Source organism: Orycteropus afer, unplaced genomic scaffold, assembly GCF_000298275.1.
Source record: "Orycteropus afer afer isolate SDZICR_OR568_19922 unplaced genomic scaffold, OryAfe1.0 scaffold00070, whole genome shotgun sequence".
NCBI lineage: Eukaryota > Metazoa > Chordata > Mammalia > Tubulidentata > Orycteropodidae > Orycteropus > Orycteropus afer.
Window position 1 is genome coordinate 3011943 of NW_006921657.1, and position 24403 is coordinate 3036345.

Sequence of the window (24403 nt, forward strand, 5' to 3'; positions counted from 1 at the left end):
CTTCCCATTCACTGCTTCCCCTTTTATTCTCCAACCACTGGAGCAGTCCTCTGTGCAGTCCCTGGCTAGCAGGGCCGATTTTTAGGTTAATTCTTAGGTCCTGCCACCACTCGGCAGTATCTAAGCTGTCTGTGCCATCAGGATTGCTGCCAGACTGCAGCTCCATAGGTCTCCTTTTTTGGTGTTTTCATGCAAATTCTTCTGCTAGTTGGAGTTCAGTCCACGGCTCAGTGGTCCAGGACTAACTTCTGTATCTGTGTTAACTGGTTCCCTTTTTCTTTGTTGAAGAGGGTCTGTGCAGTCGTTCTGCCTATTCCGCCATCTTACCAGAACTTGAATTACTAATTTTTAAAAGTACACTCTTGGTATTATGGCTATGTTTTAGGAGTCCTGTTCTTTTTACGGCTAATATGTTGAAGTGCTTATGAGTTTTGTTCTAAGTTGTTCTTCCACTCTCTCCAGGATCCTCCTACATAGATCCCCTTCTGAGTAATTGACAGTGGTAGCTGGGCACCATCTAGTTCTGCTGGTCTCATGGTCATATAGGCTGAGGATCACATGGTGTCCAGTATAGCAGTTTTTACATGCATGTTTAATTCAGTGACATTGATTATGTTCATCATGTTATGCAACTGTTACCACCATCTTTTTCCAAATCATTCCACTACCATAAACAGAAACTCCTTGCCCCCTGAGCAGTGAACTCCCCCTTTTCCCCTCACTTCCACCCTTGTAATCACTAATAAGGTTTGGTCTCTATACATTTGGTTTTGTCATATAAGTGAATATATAATACACATATAATATTTGTCCTTTTGTGACTTACTCATTTCATTCAGCTTAATGTTTTCAAGTTTTGCCTGTGTCTTAGCATATATCAGGGCTTCATGTCTCCTATGACTGCCTAATATTACATTGTATGCATATAGGAAATTACTTTTTTAGTAGGTCAGAATAGTTGAATTTCCTCAGTGTCATGTAATTAAACCAAATTCTATTCTCTCTACTTTTAAATATGTTTGAAATGTCTCAAAGTACTCTATTAAAGAAATTAAACAAAAATATAAAATGAAAACAATAAAACTACTTAAAAGACAATTGGTAATTTTAACAATTGGAATTGACACAATTGTGACATATAAAGGAACTATTGTTAAATTTTTAAAGAGTGACAATAATAATATGGTGATGTTTTTAAAGATCCCTATTAAGAAAAAATGTCCTTATCTTTTAGAGGCAGATACTGAAGCATATATAAGTTAAAATGATATGATACCTGGGATTTACTTAAAAATAATCCAGGGAGGTGGTGGGCAGTGAGAGTATTGAAAAAACAAAATATGGCCATGAATTGGTAATATTTATAGACAAATGATGGGTTCGTGGAGTTTGTTATACTAACTTTACTTAAAGTTTGAAAATTTTCATAATCAAAAGTTTGAAAGAAGAAAGCAAGCTAGAGTTTATTCCAGGTATGTGTGACTCCAGAATGTTAACTCTTCACCGGTATACCTACCCAAGGATTTTTGTGCCACCTGAAAAGCATTTTTCATTTTAATAATTCTGTATTCATTTTAACATTACCTTCTGTTTATGGCAAGAAAGCTGTTGCAAGTTTCCCATTTATGGAAGTGATATAAAGCATACTTTTAAAATATATTTAAGAAGAAAATTGACTTAAAAGAAAAATATTCCATAAATAATACTACTAGTAGTATTCACATGCAACAAAAATTGTATGGTAGGAGGAGAATGAAGTTCGAGCTTTTAGTATGCTATACTGACCATATTGGTGCAAATGGTGAAATGGTAAAATGAAGAAGCATTTTAAAAGCCTTGCTTATATCCCTAATACCTACATTTGAATGCCTCCAGACTCTTGAGAGAAGATGTGTTTTCTGTAAAATCCTACAGCTATATATATCTTTAAAAGCATCAAGCCTTATAGGAAATGACAGAGGACATTTTTTGTTGTTACAGAATGTCATACCCAGGCTATCCCCCCACAGGCTACCCACCTTTCCCTGGATATCCTGTAAGTATTGCCACTTATAATACTCAACTAGTGCACATCCTTTGAATGGTTGTTATAAAAGACTAGTCCATGAGAGATCTTACAGAAAATGCTACAACAGGGGGGTTATAGATTCAAATGCCCAGAGGGAGTGAGTAGAGTAAGTGAGTGAAGGTGGGCATTGTGGGGCAACTGGAGAGTCCTGTCCTCATCTTTAGAAAGCCAGGGGTGACTCAGCTATAAGTAAGTGTGACCATGCAGGGAGCAGACCTACCACTCTTGCTAGATATTCCAGTTCTTCAGGTAAAGCCAGAAATCTGGATTTTATGTGAAATCATATAAATTTTTTAAATTGTAAATTAATTTAGAAAATGTGTTACATGCTGTAAAGGTCATAAAACATGTCTATAAGCTAAATTCTTCCCATAAGTCCCCATTTTTAACCTCTTTTGGAAGATTTTTAATAATTTTCCAAGGGTTTGACTCACGGATCACACATTCCAATAGATTAGTGAGCCCTGGATTTGTAGTTCTGAGACTTTTCCTATTTGGGGATACATTTTTATATAGCTATTATTAAATTCCAACTTGCTATTGTCTGTACTGCTATGAGGACTAAATTCATAGCTAAGGCATAAGTAAGAATTACTCATTTCAATTTTATACTTACAGGCATACCTCAGAGAGATTGCCGGTTTGGCTCCAGAACACCACAATAAAGCGAATATCTCAATAAAGCGAGTCACACCAATTTTTTGGTTTCCCAGTGCATATAAAATTATGTTTACACTACACTGTGGTCTGTTAAGTGTACAGTAGCATTATGAAAAAGTGTAAAATATTTTGATAATTACCAAAATGTGACAAAGACATGAAATGAGCATCTGTTATTGGAAAAATGGCACTGATAGACTTGCTTTACATAGGGTTGCTACAAACCTTCCATTTGTAAAAAAATATGGTATCTATGAAGCACAATAAAGTGAAGTGCCATAAAACAAGGTGTGCCTGTGTAACTTTGTAGGGCTGCTTTCTATTCCTGGGAGAATAGAGAGTCATATGCAGGTTAATGATAATGTATATATATCATAGGAGATGGGGATCTCTGGTAGCATAGTGCCTAAGGCACTTGACTGCTAACCAGGAGGCTGGCGGTTCAAACCCACCAGCCACTCCTCGGAAGGAAGGTTGGGCAATCCTACTTCCATAGTGATAACTGCCTCAGAAACCCAAGGAGGGGTTGCTAGGAGTCGGGGCCAACTCGATGGCAAATAACAACAACAATGATCATAGGAGAGATTAGAATTTTGAGTATTTTCCAAAGTCCTCATGTACTAAACTCTACTCTCTGGCAACCATATCAATCAGAGTAGACAACCCCCAAATCTCAATGATTTAATAGTAAAAAATCTCTTTCTTGCTTATTTCAGTCTGCCCCTGGAAGTCAGTGATAGATTGTGGTAGGGATCAGGTGGGAAGGCGCTTGTTCCATGAAGCTTTTTAAGTTCCCGGGTTTCTTGTATGTGTTGGCTCTACCATCCTCTGTGTCCTTGGAATCCTCCACTGGACCCTGTGCTTCTGGCTGGCAGATGAAGAAAGAGACAAAGAGTGTGAAGATTTGGGTAGAAGGTCTTACGGGCCAGACTAGAAGTGGTATATTTCACTTCTCTCCTCATTTATTCACCAGTCATCTGCCCCTACCTGTCTGGGGGCCTGGATAATGTAGCATAGCTTTATGTCCACAGGTGATAGTGTTTAGTGAACATATAACAATCTTTGTTTGCCACTGAGGTCCAGAAAGAGTAACTTGCCCAAAATATTGCATCCAGTATGTGACTCAGGTTACCTTTTTTTTTCCCCTACTATGCCACAATTCCAGGTGTGTTGCAAGAGACTCATAAATTCCTCTCTTTAGAGTAGAGAGGAAGATCTTTTTCATATTTCCAGATGCCAGGAAAATGAAGGAACTAAAGAGCTTGTTGTCCTGAAGGCTTGATGTTTGGAGGGAAATTGGTTCTTACTCCCAGTTAGAGAAACTGAGGCCTCTTGCCTGACCCAGGTAGAATTAATTTTAACTAATTCCTGACAAACAAGTGGCCTGACAAATTAGTATACAGATAAACTAGTGACAAACACTTATCTCTCTGTTCATTTTTCAGACAGGTCACATTTCTGTATGATCACATTTGTTTGAAAATTTTTCTGATTTTCAGCCTGTAGGTCAGGAGTCATCATTTCCCCCTCCGGGTCAGTATCCTTATCCTAGCGGCTTTCCTCCAATGGGAGGAGGTGCCTACCCACCAGCACCAAGTGGTGGCTACCCTGGAGGTGGAGGCTACCCTGCCCCTGGTTATCCAGCTCCTGGAGGTTATCCTGGTGCCCCACAGCCAGGGGGAGCCCCATCTTACCCTGGAGGTGAGTTATGGGACTCAGAATTAGTGGTGATAGGTATTGCTCTAGCACTTTATCTTCTTCCCTTTATCCTTTTTATTCTTGCTCATTGTGTATGAAGTCAGAGTTGCTCTTATTTGACTCTCTGCTTTAGATAGTAAGGACCCGGCTGGCATTTAGAGAGACAAAGATTCTTAAGGGATAATGAAAGCTAAGAGCAGTCTCAAAAAAAAATCTATGGTGAAGGGAATTAGAATTAATCTCATGATAATAAAGATAGTATATAATACTTTGCTTGATCACTTGTAATTTTAGGAACTGATTAAGATATGTGTAGTCCCTAGATTATGAACGAGTTCTGTTTCTAATTCTGCCTTTAACTCAAATTTATTCGTAACTCAGAACATACCTAACGTCAGTCAAGTGTTTGCCTTATTATATAGTGTACCTTTCTCTGCATAAAAGAGCATTAAAAAGCCACTTTCAGATATACTAAAACATCTTTAACATAATAATATGTTAATAATGATAATGTTTTGATACACATTGCAAAGTAGTGCCTGTTTGTTATTACAAACCATTGTATGTACCTCAGATTTTTAATATATAGGCTTTACGGCAATTGGTTTGTAACTGAGAGGTTGTACGTAAGTCATATGTTCATAACCTGGGGACCACCTATACTTCAGTCTAGTTAGTATGACTGATCTTTAGGACAGTTTTATCCAAAAATAAAAGAACTTACCGATTTTGTATTGTAAGTTAGTAAGAAAGATGAATAAAGTAAAAAATATATATATTTAATATTTTTTAGTGGGGAAGGTGTTGGTGAGAAATTGAATTTACACAAAAGGAGACTACTGTTATCATAGCATTAATAGCATACTATTTTCTTATTAATAATAAACAGTTTTTGTGTGTGTGTGTGTGATTTGGGTGAAGATGTACAGAGCAAATTCACTTTTCATACAGCAGTTCACATATACTTTGTCTCATGTCATTGACCACAATATAATAAACAGTTTCTTAAAGGTTTTCTTTGAAGTCTCAAGAACTATCATGAAAGTTTATTTAACCATTCTTTCTCTCTAGTTCCTCCAGGCCAAGGATTTGGAGCCCCACCAGGTGGAGCAGGCTTTTCTGGCTATCCACAGCCACCATCACAGTCTTATGGTGGTAGCCCAGCGCAGATTCCAATGCCAGGTAGGTACCAGCTGTCCAGAGTATCACAATTACCATATTTTGAATTTTTTAGTTGTCACTGAGTAAACTTAGTTTATTTTTTGAGATAGTCTTTGTGTTGTTGTTGTTGTTGTTATGTGCTATTGAGCCAGCCCCGACTCATAGCAACCCCTCCTTGGGTTTCCAAGGCAGTATCACTGCGGAAGTAGATTGCCAAACCTTCCTTCCAAGGAGTGGCTGGTGGGTTTGAACCGCCAGCCTTCTGGTTAGCAGTCAAGTGCCTTAGGCACTATGCTACCAGAGCTCCTTTAGTAAACATTTACACTAAGTATGATTGTTGTTGGTTGCTGTCAAGTAGATTCCAACTCAAAGCAACCTACTATGTCTAGAGTCAAACTGCTCCAGAGGGTTTTCAAGGCTGTGACCTTTTTTGGGGGGCTGAGACCTTTTGGAAGCAGATTACCAGGCCTGTCTTCTGAGGTGCCCTGAGTGGATTCAGACTGCCAACCTTTCAGCTAGTAGTCAAGTACTTAATTCTTTGCACCCCCAGGGACTCGTGACTAAGTACTACTATAAATAATTTCAAATATATGGTTTTGTGAAATACATTAATTTAATGGAAGGTTTACTCACTAAAATGGAGATAAGGAGTCACTTTTTTCTATTAAAAAAAAATATCTGCTCCAAAGCCAAAGAGCAATACCTTCTGGGACTTCTCTGCCCACTTTTATACCACCAGTGAAACAATCCCTAGAACTATAGCCTGACAGCTTTTTCAAAGAGAATCAGAATTAAATCTACTTTGAATGTTAAAAAAGGAAAAAAGTATTATTTGTTAGGATCTTATTATTTGTTATTATTTGTAGGACATGTAATATTACAAACATATTCTTAGTACTAAAGTTAGTTTTGTTGTTGTTGTTGTTATGTGCCGTCGAGTCAGCCCTGACTCATAGCGAGCCCTCCTTGGGTTGCCGAGGCAGTATCACTACGGAAGTAGATTGCCCAACCTTCCTTCCGAGGAGTTCAGGTTCCGTAAATTATAAAAGTACAACATACAGAAAATTAGTCAAGTGAATAGCATAGTAAGTGTGTCATATGTTCCCATATTTATAAAAGCAATGTTGTTTTAAAAAATTAAATCATACAAGAACTGTTTTTTTTTTTAAACAAACATGTAGGTGGCTTTCCTGGAGGACAGATGCCTTCTCAGTATCCTGGAGGACAAGTTCCTTTCCCAAATCAGGTATTTTTGCTCTCACCTTTTTAGTCCGGATAACTGGATAATGCTGGCATTGGAGACTCCCATGAAGCAGAAGAGATGGTCTGTCACGGTAGCTTAAGACTTTAATCTCTGCTTCTGATACCTCCATGCTCTATTTGCTTCATCTGCTTTAAGTGGTAGGTCCTTCTTACAGGTAATGATGCTGGTAACTTTCTCCTAGATTTACTTGGGCTCTTGAAATTGATTTTAGTTCTTTTTCCTCTTCTTTTATTGCCCTGGCAGTTATATCTATGAACTTGGGTGACTGTATGATTGATATCTCTAATAGTATTTTATCAATGGTGGTTTCTTTTCCATTTTTACCTTTGTACTTCCCATTCTTCTTTCAGATCAGTACAGAATCCTTTCCTTCCTATCCTGTTTTCTCTCCTGTTTCTTTGGATTATAGCAGTGAAGTGAGTAAGGCTTTCTAATGTTCACTGATCACTAGGTCTCCTTGTATGTGCTTTCATTTGTTTCTAATTTCTCATGTACTTGTCTCTCACCATTTCCTAGAGGGCTCAACTAGATCTCTTTTATAATTATGTCCCTATAGTGCCTGAGAAGGAACTCTGGTGGCGTAGTGGTTAAAGCATTCAGCTGCTAACCAAAGGTTGGTGGTTTGATCTTACCAGCTGCTCCACGGGAGAAAAGATGAGGCAGTCTGCTTCTGTAAAGATTTACAGTCTTGGAAATGCTTTGGGGAAGATCTGCTCTCTCCTATAGGGTTGCTGTGAGTCACAATCGATTTGATGACAGGGTTTGTTTTTTATTTATAGCTTTAAACATGGTAGCCAATTATTGTCTGTGGAATACAATTCTCAGTAATGAGGTGGTTCCCCATATGTCATATCTTTGCCTTATCTCTGTATAGCTCCTTATTTTAATACCAAATTTCATTTTTCATTTGCCTTATTAATTCCTTTATATCTTATGCAAGTTGCTAGGAACATAAACAGTAATATTTTTATGCTTACTTTTTTCCTTATTTTCTCACTGATTTCCATACTGTATATTCATGCCATTTTCAGGCTTGTTTTGGACTTGGATAGTATAAGGATTATAGTAATAGAAGCAGTTTTTGGTTTCCTCTCCTAATTTGAGAAATTTGGGTTCCAGAGAGGTTAAGAAACTTGTCTAAGGTCACACATCTAGTGAAATTCAAAGCGGAGACTAGCTCCTTGCTCCCTGATTCCTAGATCAGTGGTGTCTATTACACACTGCTGCTTCTCTGATAGAGTAAATGATATTCCTGCAAAGCAAATTGCTGTCAATCCTTTTTTTATTTTTGAAGTTTGATTGTTAATGATAATATAAATCTGTAGCTATTTTAATCATTTTTTGTATGAGAATATTTAGTTAAGCATACATATAGTTTAATTTAGAGATATCATTTTATGGCCCAGTGTATAAGATTAAATTTTAAATATAAAGCACATATATATGCAACTTACTTTGTATGACAATTACTACCTTAAGGTAGAACTAAAACCAATAGGTGGAATTAATAGAATGGTAGATTTTGGAAGTGCTTTTAGATGGAAATGGAATGGGCTAGTTTGTGAGAAATGAACTCCCTATTACTGAAAGTTTTCAAGTAATGTTGGTTGATTTTGTGTGTGTGTGTGTGTGTGTGCGTATGAGAGAGAGAGAGAGAGACAGTAGGATAATGTAAAGGACATTCCTGTCTTAGGTGAGCACTTGGGCTAGGTGACCTCTCCTGATTGATCCTTCTCTCTTAATTCTAGAACGTTTTTTTAGCAGGAAGGTTAGAATCAAATGGGGACTCAAAGGGAGGAACTTCTGGAGGCAGAATAGTGCAGGACTTCACTGTATTGAGAAATCCCCCCAATAAGTTTTGACCTCATGAACAAGGATCCCTACTTCTTTGCATTCGATATAATGCCTGGACAATGGTAGTGATCTGGAAAATTTACTTTAGACTTAGACTTCAGACAATAAAACATATTTTTCCCTAGAGATGAAAAATGCAATGGAATTTTTTCTTTTTAGAAGGAAGATGACAAAAAATGAGAATCATCAGACAGTGCATGATGAGGATTAGTTTCTCTTGCTGTTTAGTTCAATGTATTATCAACTGTGCTCTGCTTCAGTTAAGATTTTGTTTATTTATTTATTTATTATTGTGATTTGGGTGAAGATTTACAGAGCAAATTTACTTTCCGTACAGCAGTTTACATATACTTTGTCTCATGTCATTGACCACAGTTTACAATGCAGCAGCTCCCCTCCCACTTCCTCCCCATAGTTACCTCCTCCCAGTGTCCATCCCTTCATACTCTCCTGCCCCCTGAGCTGTCTCCCTGTGCATAAGCAGCCCTTCTTTCTCCCATGATTGTTCTCTCCAAGGAGTGTATCTACTTGAGGTAAATGTTTAACTCATATGCCTGTGTTTTGTTTGGCTGGAAATCACAGGTGTGGGTTCAATTCCAGACCTGAAGGGCAGCTAGGGGCCATAGTCTCAGTGGTTCCACCAGGTTCTATTGGACCAGCAAACCTGGTCCCCCCCCCACTTTTTTTTTTTCTCCAAATGATTTTGAGTTTTGTTCCACATTGTTCTCCCTCTCAATCAAGGATCTCCTACGTAGATCCCCTTCCAAGTGGATGACAGTGGTAGCCGGGCACCATCTAGTTCTTCTGGTCTCATAATTGTATAGGCTGCAGATCGGATGGTGTACCAGTTGCTAGGACTAATTGTTTCCATGAATTTTGGTTTTCTTCATTCTTCTTTGCTCTAGATGAGGAGCGACCCATCGTTGCATCTAGATGGCAGCTTGCTAGCTTTTAAGATCCCAGTCGCTACTCGCCAAAGTAGGGGGTGGAACAATGTTTTGTATAGTATGTTATGCCACTTGAGCTTGATGTCCCCTGCGACTATGGTCCCAAGCCCGCAGGTTCAACTACTCGGTCCCTCTGGGTAGCTGTCTGTGACCAAGCAGTGACCACAACCTTGCCCCTTGTCAGCTCTACTATACACCTGGGAATTCTGATCATTCACATAAACTTATAGGACCATTGTCTGCCAACTCTATATATGTTCTTGGATACCCTCCCCATTTCATAGACATACCTAATCATTTAGCCTGTCCACCCATCTATCCACCCATATACCCATGTTTGCCTTTACTGACAACGCAGTTTCAGTTAAGATTTAATGACAATGGTTACATCAAAGGAAATGTTCATGGTTTCTAGATACTTTAAGGGTTATGTAAAAGCAATATGTTGAAAAAACATATCTTGTTGTGTACCATCAAGCCAATTTCAACTCATAATGACCCCATTTAATAGAGTAGAACTATCTTACAGGTTTTCTAGGCTATAATCTGCACAGGAGAACTGATGTAGCTACTGGTGGGTTTGAAGCGCCAACCTTTGGATTACCAACCCAGTGCTTTAACCATTGCAGAGCTCCTGGGGTGGGAGGGACACACCTGAATATTTCCTACAAGGAGAATAATTTAAATTTTTTCTTAAAAACCACTGTATAACTTTTTCTCATTATAATTCTCTACTTATATTTCTGGCTCAGAAACTGGTAGAAGATGATGTTCAGTATTGTTGTTGTTATGTGCTGTCGAGTCGGACCCGACTTATAGCGACCCACCCCTCCTTGGATTTCCAAGGCATATCACTATGGAAGTAGAATGCCCACCCTTCCTTCGAGGAGTGGCTGGCGGGTTTGAACCACCAGCCTTCTGCTTAGCAGTCAGATGCCTTAGGCACTACACTACCAGAGCTTCTGATGTTCAGGATTATTGGTAGAAAATAATTTCAGAGTAATTAAGAGTATATATGACTATAAAAATATTTTCTTGAAAAGCTGCTGAAAGATTTTCTTGTCTTTTCCTCCCAGTTACTTTACTTCCACAAGTACTAGCTTGTGGAGGTATTGCTATATTCTCTGTCATACAGGGTATAACTTTAAATACTGTTCCAGTACCTAAAAATCAATTGAATAATTTTATATTGTAAAATGATATTGATTACATGTTGAAATGATGATATCTTGGGTATATTTAATTAAATAAAATAGATTATTAAAACAAAAAGAAAAAAAATGGTAGGCTAACATATCCTTCTAAGCCCTGATTTGAATATATTAAGAAAACTGTTGCATAGTTTCATAAGTTTGTATTTTAAAAAATGTTTAACTTTTAATTTTGAAATAATTTCAGACTTTTGAAAAAGTTGCAAAAATAATACAAAGAATTCTGGTATACCCTTTGTTCAGATTCCCTAAATGTTAACCTTTTACCTAAGTAAAATACATTTATCAAAATCAGAATATGACATAAAATACTATTATCCAATTTACAGACCTTACTCATATTTCATCAGTTGTTCCACAAATATTCTTATTCCGAATCCAGTAAAGATCAAAGATTGCATTTGTCGTCATGTCTTCTGAGCCTCCTTTAATCTGAAACAGTTCTTCAGTCTTTGTCATTCATAACTTTGATACTTTTGGAGAATACTACCGATTATATTGTGTAATATTCTTTAATTTGGGTTTGTCTGATACTTCCTCATGATTAAATTCAAATTTTGCCCTTTTGGCAGGAATACCACAGAAGTGATGCTGTTTCCCAGTGCACCATATCAGGAGTGACTTGTTGTCAGTTTATTCCTATTACTAGTGATAATTTATTTTGATCACATGTTTAAGATGGTGTTTGACATCCACTGTAAAGTTACAAACTGCAAATATCTAGTTTCTCCTCATACTTTGGACCTCTAATTTTGTTGTTGTTTTTGATCAGCATTGTTTAAGCTGAAAGAACTGAAGAAAAAATTTAAGCCTCATGTTGCAATATTGAAGGATTCTATTTATCATCAAAAAGAATATTTCAAGATCTATCCTGAAATACAGTGCTGTCAGTAATAGAATAAAATATCCATAGGCCTACAAGGAAGACCAGTAAATATGACTATTCAAATTTATGCACCAATCACTTAAGCCAAGATGAAGAAATGAAGATTTTTACCAACTTCTGCAGTTTGAAATTGACCAAACATACAGTCACAATGTATTGATAATTACTGGTAATTGGAATGCAAAAGTTGGAAACAAGGAATAAGTGTTGGTACTTGGGAAATACGGCTTTGGTGATAGAAATGACCCTGGAGATGGCATGATAGAATGTTGCAAGACCAACAATTTATTCATTGCAAATACCTTTTTTTTTTTTAAACAACACAAGTAGCAGTCCATACATCTGGGCCTCATCATACGGAATTGACTACATCTGTGGAAAGAGATAATGGAGAAGCTCAATATCATCAGTCAGAACAAGGCCAGGGGCCATCTATGGATCAGAACATCAGTTGCTCATTGACAAATTTAAGTTGAAGCTGAAGAAAATTAAAACAAGTACATAAGGGCCGAAATATGACCTTGACTTATATCCCATTGAAATATGGAAATAATCTGAAGAATAAATTTGATGCATTGAACACCAGTGACTGAAGACCAAACAAATGGTGGGATAGCATCATGAATTAAAAAGACAGGAAAGGAAGAGAAGATCAAAATGAATGTCAGAAGAGACTCTGAAACTTGCTCTTGGAAGGAGAGTAGCTAAAGTGAATGGAAGAAATGATGAAGTAAAAGATCTGAGCAGATTTCAAAGGGCAGTTCTAGAAGACAAAGTGTCATAATTAACTATGTAAAAACCTGGAGATGGAAAATCAAGGGGAAAGAACATAATTGGAATTTCTCAAGCTGAAAGAACTGAAGAAAAAATTGAAGCCTCGAATTGCAATATTGAAGGATTTTGTGGACAAGACATTGAATGACATAGGAAACATCAAAAGAAGTAGGAAGGAACACACATAGTCACTGCCCAAAAAAGAATTGGTAGATGTGCAGCCATTTGGAGGGAACATATGATCAAGAACCAGTAGTACTGAAGGAAGAGTTCTAAGCTGCACTGAAGAAGTTGGCAAAAAAAAAAACAAGGCTCTAGGAGTTGATGGAATAACCATTGAGATATTTCAACAAATGGATGGCTGCGTTAGAGGCGCTCACTTGTTAATGACAGTTACCTGGCAACTGACTGGAAGAGATCCATATTTGTGCCCATTCCAAAGAAAAGTGATCCAGCAGAATGCAGGAATTATAGAACCATATCATTAATATCACACACAGGTAAAATTTTGCTGAAGGTAATTTAAAAACGCTTTTATTAGTACATTCACAAGGACCTGCCAGAAATGCAAGCTGGATTCAGAAGAGGACATGGAATGAGGGGTATCATTGCTGATGTCAGATGGATCTTGGCTGAAGGCAAAGAATACCAGAAAGATGTTTACCTGTGTTTTATTGACTATACAAAGGCTGTGTGGATCATAAAAATTTTATATAATATATATATATAATATATTTCATATATAAAAATTATATATATATATGTATATATATAATATATATAAAATCATAAAAAATTATGGAGAACATTGCAAAGAATGGGAATTCCAGAACCCTTAATTGTGCTCATGAGGAACCTGTACACAGACCAAGAGGAAGTCATTCAAACAGAACAAGGGGATACTAACATTGTTTAAAATCAGGAAGGGTGTGTGTCAGGGTTTATAACCTTTCACCATACTTACTGAATCTAAGTGAATAACCCAGGAAACTGGAATATATATTCAGATGACACAACTAAAGCATCCATTTTTGATTCTTGCCTGAAATGATTACTACTATGACATTTGCCAAGTAGTAATTTTCTGTTTTCACAGATTTTTTTTTAAATGTACAGTTCCTCTTTTGCTTTCTGCTTTGTTTCCTTATAAAATAGATGAAAAATGTTGTATCTCCCAGGATCTTCAATCATCACTTGATTTTGTACTTTCCTTATTTATAAAATGTTTTATTGTATATCTAATAATCAGGGCCCATATAGGAAGTTATTGGCAAAATTACGCTGCTTGTCTGAAACCTAGTTGGGCAACTCATATTCTACATCACTAAACCATTATTACATTCTGTTTTGAAATCAAACACTGCCACTCATTTTGTATATACAAGGATCAATCTTCTTTTCACCTTCTCTACCAAAAAAGAACAAAAGGCACAAGAAAGTTGCTACTTTAATTTCAGAAGCTTACCCTTCTGAAAGTTTGGTGTCTGGCTATCTGTTGGCAGTCTTTCTTAACTGTTTCAGGATGGACCCTACCATGAGTCAGAACTGATTCCACAGCAGTGGGTAATAAATGCTCGGGGGCAGCAGTGTTTCAGTGGTAGAATTCTTGCCTGTGCAGGAAATCCGAGTTCAGTCATTGCTGGTGCACCTCGGGTGCAGCTCCCACTCATCTGTCAGTGGAGGCTTGTGTGTTGCTATGATGCTGAGCAGGTTTCAGCAGAGCTTCCAGATTAGGATGGGCTAGGAAGAAAGTCGTGGTGATCTACTTCCAAATTCAGCCAATGAAATCCTATGAATCACAGTGGCCAGATTATATGGGGTCACCATGAGTTGGGGGCTGACTCGACAGCAGTTAACAAAATTGTAATGTCCATGTGTTTGTGCTAAAATCCAAACACTGGCCTCCTTGCCTAACAGTGTTATCTTGAGAAGTCTTAAATTGCCTTTATGTCAGCAGAGAGTCTTGATTTTAATTTTGTGTTATGTTCTCAGCCTGCTATGATGACTCAGGGCATTCAAGGAACAATCCGACCTGCTCCCAACTTTGATGCCATGAAAGATGCAGAAATTCTCCGAAAAGCGATGAAGGGTTTCGGTAAGGAAACAGATTTTTGTCTAATAACTTTAAAGTAACAGATTCCAATATAAAGGTAAATCTTGTATCATAAACCAAGTTTGTGTGGCAGGCTATATGCAGATACCTCAGTTTGATACAGTAACTTGTGGCTTATAAGCATCCTAAGAAACAGTCTGAAGGAGCACCCAGCAGACTTCACCTTAGCTTAAACATGTGTGGCTCTTCCAGGGACAGACGAGCAGGCAATTGTGGATATTGTGGCCAACCGTTCCAATGATCAAAGGCAAAAAATTAAAGCTGCTTTTAAGACCATGTATGGCAAGGTATGTTTTATTATGTTTTTTTCTTTTCTGCAGTAAGCACAAGCAGTGGCTTGTATACTCCACATTCATGTCAGATTGGATACTATCTTTGTACTTGTGGTACAAACTAGAGACAGACGGACTTCAGAGACCTCAGGAGCAGTGTATTGATGTTCTTTTTCATTTAAAAGCCTTTTTAATTGTAGAGTAGTTTGTGATCTTACAGTTATGCTTTATACTATTTCTTCTTTGTGATAGATGTTCAGTAGTATGCAGACTATTTATTACTTTGAATTATTCTGTTTTATGTTTATCTCGTCGTTGTACCTGATAACAGTGGTAGAACTATAGTCAGAATTTATTAAATGTTTGTTGATAGAATAATTAAAATATGTCTCCTTGCTTGTAACAAACTTTATATGTGTTTGCTTATTTCTAAGTATATAAGATTCCAATTTAACATTTAGGTTTTCATACAGCAGTTCCATCTTTCTATATTTTCCTTAAAATATTTAAGCATGAAAAAAAAATTTTGTAAGCAACAAAATTTGATAAGAAAATATACTTAGATTGTGTTTGTAATTAAACAGGATTTAATCAAAGATCTCAAATCAGAGTTAAGTGGAAATATGGAAGAACTCATCCTTGCTCTATTCATGCCAATCACGTATTACGATGCCTGGAGTTTACGGAATGCAATGAAGGTACTATATGTCATTTACTTTAACTATTTTATCCTACTTCATATGTAAAACCCCACAAATTATGGCCATTCTTAATTTACAGTGATGGTTAAATCAATGCATTATTTTATATCATGTGAATATGTAGAGTTTTTCAGTTCTGGAGGCTAAAGAAATATTTGATGGGAACTATAAGATTGAATTACTTTCAGAGGTTTTGTTGTTCTTTTGTATAATTCCTCCTTTATTTATTCCATATAGGGAGCAGGAACTCAGGAACGGGTATTAATTGAGATTTTGTGCACAAGAACAAATCAGGAAATCCGAGAAATTGTCAGATGTTATGGATCAGAATTTGGACGAGACCTTGAAAAGGACATTAGGTCAGATACATCAGGGCATTTTGAACGTTTACTTGTATCCATGTGCCAGGTGAGTGTGTTTGTGTGTTGGTGGAGGGAACATTTTTTACCCTCTATTGCCAGTAAGCATTCTTTATTTCTTTTTTAATATTTAAACCCCTCGGAATCTTGCCATTGCCAAGAGTAATAACACCACATCCAAAGTAGAGGTTTCTTTGTAGTCACTGTTGAGTTTATTTCTGTAGATCTGGCTTTTGTAAGGAATCAGAAATTAACCTCTTAAGGTTGTATGGAATCAGAAATCAATGTGAGGCTCTGGCTGAATGAAGATAAATCTGTACTTTTAAGCTTCTTATTAGACTTAGTACTGCCAGGTAAGTCTGAAGATATGGTGGACTACCATGGAAGTACTGTGGGAGGTGAGAACTATGTGAGGAGAACCAAAAATGCAGAGAACTGTTTCAGGGTTTATGGTAATACTGTGTTTAGCACCTTCCTTAGCATCTTCCCAGATGTGCTGAAAAAGTGGCAGAAAGTCCTCCAAATAGGGTATTTGGAATGATATTAGAAACATGCTTAGGATGAGATGGTCATAGTATATTTGCAAGAGATGATGGAAAAGACTTGAACACTGATTCACTGTCATGAGTTATTAGCTGTCCTGATAGTATACAAGCTTGGACAGTCTTGCAGAATCTCACAGTAGAGGAGAGGCCTTAAGAATGAAGGGAGCTCATGAAACTATTGTGCTGAGATAATCTTTAAACCAGAAATACCCTCTGAAGTCTTCTTAAAATCAAACAGTTTACCTTAACTAGTAAAGGATGTCTGCCTTGAGCACTGTGCTCTTTTAAGATCTATCTATATGGGATCAAATTGATGACAATGACTCAGAAGATTAGGTAGGAGCCTTAGAGGGCAGTGACTTTATGTTAGTAGGGGAGGTACAACTCAGAAAAGGAGTGTGAGACTAGTTACACAACTCAAAAAATGTAATCACTGTCACTGAATTATATATATAGAAGCTGTTGAATTGGTATGTTTTGCTGTGTATATTTTCAACAACAACAAAAATAAATTATTTATTAAAAAGGAATGAAAGGAGGTAGTTTCAGAAAGGATGGTATGTATTGATGTGGAAATGAGAAAAGTAAGCAAATAGGCTGAAGGAAATTAAATTTACCTATAACAGAGTAATAGCAGAAGAGTTGGTTAAGATTGGAAAAGAAGAAGAGGAAAAATACAGGAGCAGAGGTTTAATGCTAAATTACTATTTTTAAGACTTTATACAGGATGCTGAGTTTTCCTTATGCTGGGTTCAAAGCCTGGCCAATTTTAAAAGCAAAGGGACTTCTTCCAGGGAGTGAGCAGAACAGTAGTCTAAGAAAATGGGACTGTATGGTGTGTTTGAATCTGGGAAGTTTTTTCTGAGCACCTTTTCCTGTGCTATCCTCAGTCATTACATAGACCTTGTGCTGAGTGCTTTTTACTTCAGAAGATGGTTCTCTACCTTCAAGAGCACTGAGACTTTACAGAGCAGCCTTTTCTTTGTTTAGACTTCTGTTTCTGTTTTTGGGAGAATTCAGCTGTCCATCTAAGTTTAAACTCTTGTTCAGGCCCATGGCTTCCTCCCTCCCTCCTTTCTTCCCTGCCTTCTGTCCCAGGGTAGATTTTGTTTTACAAATTGGCATAGTCTAGCTGATCTTGAGTTATTTATAGCTTCTTCTAAAGAGCTCATGTGTCCTTTTTTTACTGAGATAATAAGATTACACTTGGATGAAGAAAATGAAGTTCAGTGAAGCATCCATATTATATCCTCACTCTCTTGAACCAGAAACCTTATTTTTCTCATGTCCTCATCACCTAACATAGTGCCTGGCACAAAGTAAGTGCTCAGTACCCTTTAGCCACATGAATGAATACAAAGTAGAACTCATTATGATGCATATTGACCTTAAATCCCTGCTAAGGAGAATTATATGAGGAACTGGTGGTTCAGTGGTTAGAATTCTCACCTTCCATGTAGGAGATCCAGTTTGATTCCCAGCCTATACATCTCATGTGCAGCCACCACCCATCTGTCGGTGGAGTCTTGCGTGTTAGTATGATGCTGAATAGATTTCAGCAGAGCTTCCAGACTAAGATGGACTGGGAAGAAAGGCCTAGTTATTTCTGAAAATCAGCCAATGTTGTACTGTGGACCAGAACCATGCATGGGCTTGCCCATGAGTCAGAGACTCAGTCAGTGGCAGCTGACAACAAAGAGAGTTAGTTATAAGTTCTTCATATCTGTAGTAGTTTATATGCCCTATGATGTAGTAATATCAGACCTTGTGTAATTTGAAGAGGAGGGAAGATGATCAAGATCAGCCCAAAGTTGATTCCTAGGAAGTGGAGGTCAGACATATTTCCATTCTCCAACCTTTTTACCAACTCTGATACTAGCCATCCTCCCCACAACACTTCTTGCTGGGTTCAATAATTAGTTGCAGAGGCCACATAGAATTCACATGCCATACTCAAGTTATGGGGATTATTAGGGAATAACAGGTTACAATTCAGGCTTAAGATCAACTTGGAAGTAACAGATACAGTTCCTTAATCAGGACAGCTTCCAACCAAGACAGTTCTCAGCTTCTAGGCAAGGGTTACAGCTCTTTTGGCTCCACCATCAAGTACCCAGAGGCACCGCCCTTCACTAGCAAGCCTCCTGCCCAAAGGCATTCAGCTCTCTCACTCTGTAGGTTGGCGAGCCCACTACATCTGCCTTGCTCTGTGGGCCAGGAAGCCCACCGCAGCTATCTCATACTGGTCTCCTGGTTCTTCCTGCTTGTACCATCTTGCACTGTCTTGTCCTATCTTGTGTTGTCTCCAGTGCTACAGCTCTGTCTCCTGGGTCTAGGCAGTTCTCAGTAAGGGACCCTGGGTCCAAAGGACTTGGCCACTTCCAGCTTCTTCTTGGTGGTAGTGAGGTCCCCTTCAACCTCTGTGGGATTAGCCCTTTTATAAGCCTATTCCTCCCACCAAGACCACGAAATGACCTTGTAGGCCACAGTCACCTAATTTGCATAGTAAATCATCTGTGGTGGTTAAGTTTGTGTGTCAACTTGCGTAGGCCTGGTTGAATGGCTGGCCAGCTGGATATAGTATTACCCATGATGAGACTGTAATCAGCTCCATGGTGGAATCTACTGTGAGCAGCTGAGTGAGTAGCTGCCTTTGGGTATGTGGTCTGCTTCCTGTATATAAATAGTAGCTTTGAGAATGGTCTCTAGCTTATGGTATGTTTGGACTCTGCATGTAGCCGTGTCATTGTTCAGCAGTCTGCCATGCTGTCCCGACCTTGGGACTTAAAAAAATGGAATTGAATTAATGACCTGCTGTGTGGTTTGGTAACATCAGGACTGTGTCATTTTATTTGTCAACCTTGGGCTTGTTAGCCTCAGCAGCCAGTAGCTGCCTAAGTGAAGAGATGCCTCTAGCTCCATGGAGTCAGGAGCAGGAGGCAGAGCTGAAACCCAAGGTCAAAGGGCTTTCACACAGCCCCTAGAGCGTGGCACTTTGAACTTGGACTTCTAGCCTCCTGAACTGTAACAGAATAAACTCCTATTTGTTAAGGCCATCCCATTTGTGGTTTATTCCTGTCAGAGCAGCACTAGGTACCCAGAACACCATTCAATCCCTTTGCAAGATTATGGCCTAACAAATCATCCCCAGGGCCAGAAAGGCCCCATGTAAAGAGAAATCCTTTGCACCGCACCCATAGAGGGTTTTTATGTTTTTGTTTTTTAATGGAAATCTTTTTTGGTTTAATTTAGTTCTCAAAGCCCTGGAAATCTCTCATTTTAACATGACCTCATTAAACCATGATCGTAGGTTATAAAGTCTAAAGATGACAATGTATATTAAAGTTCTAGTTATACTAGTGTAGTTTCTTTGAAAATGAAAGATGCTTGATAAACTTTATGGATTTAACCTTTAATAAGTTGTCTCTTTAAATTTGAAAGTAACTATATTGGTTAGTTTAGTCTCTAAACTGTTTTCAGAAAACATAGGACTTATATTACTTCCTTCAATTCCTGCCTTCCTCTTTTGCAGGGAAATCGTGATGAGAACCAGAATGTAAACCATCAAATGGCTCAGGAAGATGCTCAGCGTCTTTATCAAGCTGGTGAGGGGAGACTAGGGACCGATGAATCTTGTTTTAACATGATTCTTGCCACAAGAAGCTTTCCTCAGCTGAAAGCTACCATGGAGGCTTATTCTAGGGTATGAGCCTTTCTTTTAAAGATTTGGCTCTTGTTTTAACATGGGAAAATATTTTAGTCCCTGTAATTTTTTATTGCAGATGGCTAATCGAGATTTGCTGTCCAGTGTTGGCCGTGAGTTTTCCGGAAATGTTGAAAGTGGTTTGAAGGCCATCTGTAAGATACTTTCATGTTTTGCTTTGTTTTGTTTTTAAATGTGTGGGGCTTTTGAATAGTTGTTCCCATTAAGTGCTGGTAATTAATCTGCCTTTCCTGGAATGTCTTTAGGCTGAGGCTTAGCTAATTCTGTGTGAATTACACACAATTCCCTGTGAATGGTTGCTAGTGTGGTCAAATGGGTCTATTTTGGAGTTATTTTGCCTAAGCAAGAATATAGTATAGATTGTACCTGTTTAAGAAATTAATGGAGAAGCCTCAAGGAATTGCAAGGTCCACCATGTGAAGTCACTTTGAGCCCAAAAAACACCTGTCAAGTACTCAGCTCAGTGAAACTCTTTTTCCTTTTGAAATTACAAAATAGTTTCTGGTGTTCTGATACTCAGATGTCTAATGCAGTGGAAAGGAGTTCAGGTGGCACAGTGTTTAAAGCAGTTAACCAAAAGGTCAGCAGTTTGAACCCACCAGCCATTCTGCAGGAGAAAGATGAGGCAGTCCACTTCTGTAAAGATTGACAGCCTTGGAAACCCTGTGGGACAGTTCTGCTCTGTCCTATAGGGTCACTATAAGTCAGAATTGACTCAGTAGCAGTGGGTTTGGTTTTTTTGGAATGCAAGGAAATTTCTTTTCTCTGGATAATATTAAATTAAGGAGAGTAGTATTAGCAATGGAATGTCTTAAAACATTACAATAGTAATTATAGCAAAAGTAATAATGTAAAATTAGTACATCCCTACCATCTGAAAGAAGAAACTTTGCTAAGTGAATTTTCTTATATAAGAAAAGGTGTTTGATTTCTGAGCATTATTCTCAAATCTTTGCTCAAATTTATGCTTTATCTTTTAAATTAGCATGTATCTTATATTTACCTCTTACCAAATTATATACTTGATTTCTAGAATTCAAATTTCTATCATTATTCCTATTAACTAGGGCACAGTTGATACTCATTTTCTCCTTTAAGGGGAGAATGTAAAGAATTTAAGCCACTACAGTTATGGAGAGAAAATGGGGATTTTGGGCCCAGGGAATTGAAGGTGCCTTGTCTGATGTACCTAGAAAGAAGAATGAATGCTGAGAAAAATGAAAGGGGAGAATATCTCACCTCAGATTTCTAACATGATTACACAGAAAGTAACCAAAACATGTCAGAAGTGATAGATGAAGCCAGAGGATGGGCTCATCTGTTAAGTCATGATTCCATGTCTGAAACATCTCTCACTTGCAGTGCAGTGTGCCCTGAACCGCCCTGCCTTCTTTGCTGAGAGGCTGTACCACTCCATGAAAGGTGCTGGCACAGATGACTCTACCCTGGTCAGAATTGTGGTCACTCGAAGTGAGGTAAGGCTTTCTCTTTTTGTCTGGTCTTACTTGATTTTCAGTGTTGATTACTTAAAAGTTCCTTAGTTGGTTGTCAGTCTGTGAGGAATAATGTTGAGGATGAGCTGTCTTTGCCTTTGTTGTTAGTGTATAAAGTAAGTATTCACTTTCCCCACACTATGATTGAGGCTTGGTAACAGACCACTGTGCCTCAATGAAGGAATTACCAAGAGATTTTCCTACTTGAGAAGATCTGTAGAGAATACTGGTTAATAGGAAGGTGGAAGACATTTAGCTTTTGATTTTCATTTTACGTACGTAAAAAGTTGTAGGAAAGACCTAGGCTTATTAATCCTATTGGATATCAAAGCCATCTTGAAATTTAGCCTCCCTTGTTAATTATAAAACAACTTTTTAAAAAATTTACCTATTGCCGCTTTACTTAAAAATAGCCTGAGATGTTTTTTAAATGACTAATTTTTTTTTTAATAATAAATGAAACTAGTTGCCATCTTTATCCAGTATTTTTACAGAGCAATGCATCAGACCCTTATTGGGTGATACTAGCACTGGTATGAATGCTATCTATAAAATTTTTTTTTCCCTTTGCTTTGATTATAATTAGGATCTTTTCACTATTAAAGGAGCTCTGGTGACGTAGTGCCTAATTTGGCTGCTAACCAGAAGGCTGGTGGTTCAAACCCACCAGCCACTCCTTGGAGGGAGGGTTGAGCAGTCTACTTCCATAGTGATACCACCTCAGAAACCCAAGGAGGGGTCACTATGAGTCAGATCTGACTCGACAGCAGTGAGTTTTTGAGTTCACTATTAAAGAATAATTGTAATAAATCTTTGTGGCAGCTTTTTTCTAACATCAGAAAATTCATCTCTTGCAGATTGACCTTGTACAAATTAAACAGATGTTCTATCAGATGTATCAGAAGACCCTGAGCACAATGATTGCAAGTGACACCAGTGGAGATTACCGAAAGCTTCTTCTGGCCATTGTAGGCCAGTAGGAGGGATTTTTTAATGAATGGATTTTTCTATCCAGAGCTTATCCTTCAAAGCAGTGACTGACTTGCATGTAGCCCTATCAACCATTACCTAACCAAAAGAGCTTTTTAGTAAAGACTGTGTCAGGGTAATGTGCTTGGTTTGCACATGTTGTTATTGCCTTAATTCTGATGTTATTTTTTTCTCTGTATACAATCAGTGTAAATCCATATCACAATGATGTTGTAACAGTGCATTGTTGTAAAGCATAATTCTCACTGCTCTTACTCTAATCAGTATGCCAAATTGAATAAAAATCACAACAATCTCTAATTCTGTGTGATAATATTGAATTACAGAAGGGGTTGCCAAAGACTTTGCCTTTCATAATCTCACTGGGTCCACTGGAGTTACAGTTGATAGTATGTCGAAACTGTATTTTCTAAAAATTCAGCTCTTTTGACTTACAAGAATAATTTGTGTCTTATTTTGCATAAATTAGTATTCCATATTCATAAACACCTCCCACATAGAGAAAATAGATTAATATTATCTGTAGCAACTTTAAAAAGGGATTAAATGTTTATATACATGAAGTACACACATAGACTACTTTGTTTTATCTATTAAAACTCTACAGTTCTTGATATTTAAAAAATTATGTATGAAAGATTTCAAAATTAGTCAGAATTTAATCATGAATCTGAAAGTGAAGGACATAATGTTGTTATGTGCCGTCGAGTCGGACCTGACTCATAACAACCCTTCCTTGGGTTGCCGAGGCAGTATCACTACAGATGTAGATTTGCCCCATCTTCCTTCTGAGGAGTGGCTGGTGGGTTTGAACCACCAGCCTTCTGGTTAGCAGTCAAGTGCCTTAGGCACTACACTACCAGAGCTCCCGAAGGACATAATAGGTACTCAATTAATGAGTGAATGAGGCTTAAGGTGTTTTCTAGGGAGAATTCAATGATAGTTCTTTGGAGTAGTCTAAAGTTACAGCAGGTAACTTCAAAACCTATTGACTTTTCCCCAGTATTGAGCAATTATTTTTTTGAGTATGTGGCACATTACACTAGGCGGTAAGGGAAAGGTTTTCCTAGCAGCAAAGGGAAGGTTTATAATCTAGTGAGAATTCCAGATAAAAATTAGCATGAAAAGAAAGAGTAAATGTTAAATTGTTAAGTTCTGCTTGAACCCTATTTGTTTTGTTTTACACAGATCCACCAGCACAAACCAGATAATAAGATTTGGTGAATTATTGTACTAAAAATTGAGGGGAAGGAATAATATAAAGCATTTATAATTCAACAGACCGAATTTGTGTTGTACAAGTACTAAGAGGTGTGCAAAGTAGCATAAGACACAATTTTGTCCTTAAAACAAAAACCCCACTGCCATCGAGTCAATTTCAACACATGGTTGACCCTATAAGACAGAGTAGAACTGCCCTATAGGGCTTCCAAGGCTTTAAATCTTTCCTAAATCAGACTGCCTCATAGCGGAGTGGTTGGTGGGTTTGGACAACTGTTCATTTGGTTAGCAGCCAAATGCTTTAACCACTGCAGTGCCAGAGCTTTTTATCTTGCCTTTAGAGATAAGTGTAGCATAAGGTTAAAAAGTTAAATTTTGATCTGGGTTTGAAAAAGTAAATAAAAGTGATACGATCTAGTAAACAGGAGAGAGAAGGATATTAAGGATATTATGAACAATTAT

General features: G+C 37.7%; 1 protein-coding gene across 1 annotated transcript; it reads left to right on the top strand.

Moving 5' to 3' along the window:
• The first annotated feature begins 1981 nt into the window (after positions 1-1981).
• Positions 1982-22710, top strand: ANXA7 (annexin A7). Its single transcript, XM_007940618.2, has 13 exons — positions 1982-2035; positions 4228-4429; positions 5498-5608; positions 6769-6833; positions 7202-7267; positions 14516-14618; positions 14829-14923; positions 15493-15606; positions 15847-16017; positions 20046-20216; positions 20296-20371; positions 21600-21712; positions 22588-22710. The coding sequence occupies exons 1-13, from the start codon at positions 1982-1984 to the stop codon at positions 22708-22710; spliced, it is 1464 nt and encodes a 487-aa protein (XP_007938809.1).
• The last annotated feature ends 1693 nt before the right edge of the window (positions 22711-24403 follow it).